The sequence below is a fragment of the Macadamia integrifolia genome, chromosome 13, assembly GCF_013358625.1.
Source record: "Macadamia integrifolia cultivar HAES 741 chromosome 13, SCU_Mint_v3, whole genome shotgun sequence".
In the NCBI taxonomy this organism is placed as follows: domain Eukaryota; kingdom Viridiplantae; phylum Streptophyta; class Magnoliopsida; order Proteales; family Proteaceae; genus Macadamia; species Macadamia integrifolia.
The window spans coordinates 17934130-17935095 of record NC_056569.1 but is presented as its reverse complement, the minus strand read 5'-3'; the positions used below and the strand labels follow the sequence as shown (position 1 = coordinate 17935095).

The 966-nt window shown below is 37.4% G+C and overlaps 1 protein-coding gene across 1 annotated transcript; it reads right to left on the bottom strand.

Annotated features, from left to right (window-relative positions):
• Positions 1 to 205: 205 nt before the first annotated feature.
• Positions 206 to 721, bottom strand: LOC122060090 (histone H2B-like). The gene has a single exon (XM_042623257.1). It carries the CDS (start codon positions 628 to 630, stop codon positions 274 to 276), a length of 357 nt encoding a protein of 118 aa, XP_042479191.1. The 5' UTR covers positions 631 to 721; the 3' UTR covers positions 206 to 273.
• Between the last annotated feature and the right edge of the window lie 245 nt (positions 722 to 966).

Sequence of the window (966 nt, the reverse complement as noted above, 5' to 3'; positions counted from 1 at the left end):
AATCAAAATCATATCATTTACTAAATGGTTCCAAAATAATAGATTGAAATGGTTTGTATTGCTTTCAATTTTATTATTGGATCAAGATAACAGTTTGGACCAAATCAGAACAATCCTATTTTTTTAAAGTCCAGTAACGATATATGATCCTTCGGAAGCACTGTTTGCGTATAGGGGTTTCATCCTGAGGCTATGATCACTATCATGAACAGTTGAACACCTTATTTTATTTAAAAAAAAATTAATAATTTTAATCAATATAATATCAGTGGTTTAAATGGTTTGTTTCTTAAATCGATTAATAAACAATGGGTAAGAGAATGCTGCCCGAAAGCATACATACACCTCCTGGGCGATTTTCTCGAAGAGATCGTTGATGAAGCTATTCATGATTCCCATGGATTTGCTCGATATCCCAATGTCAGAGTGGACTTGCTTCAGAACCTTGAAAAGGTATATCTTGTAGGTCTCGCTACCCTTTTTAATTCTCTTCTTCTTCTTGTCGCTGCCGGCTGGTCCTTCCTTCGACGGCCTCTTCTCAATCTTTGGTTTCTTAACCGCAGGAGCTTTCTCTGCTACCATCGACGATTTCTTCTCCTCCACTGGCTTCTTCTCTGCCTTAGGCGCCATTACAGACTTCAACAGTTAGAAAAAGGGTGAGGGAATGAAGAAACAAAGGGACAATTTGGGTGGGAAATTTAAATCAAAATTGAGATTTGAATGTGATGTTTGGGCCGATTTGGTCATAGTATATATAGAAGAGATGGGGAATTCCTATTGGATGATAGGAATTCACGCGGATAGCTGATTTGTAATTGGTGGATTGGACAACGGGTTTGAAACTTTGGATGAGGAATTTTTTTTTTCTAACAGGACCCGCATGCCAACCAAAATGGCCAATTTTTTTTTTTTTTCATTAGGATAGAAAACCAGACACACAACGGAGTGTTTGGGATTTCTAACTCA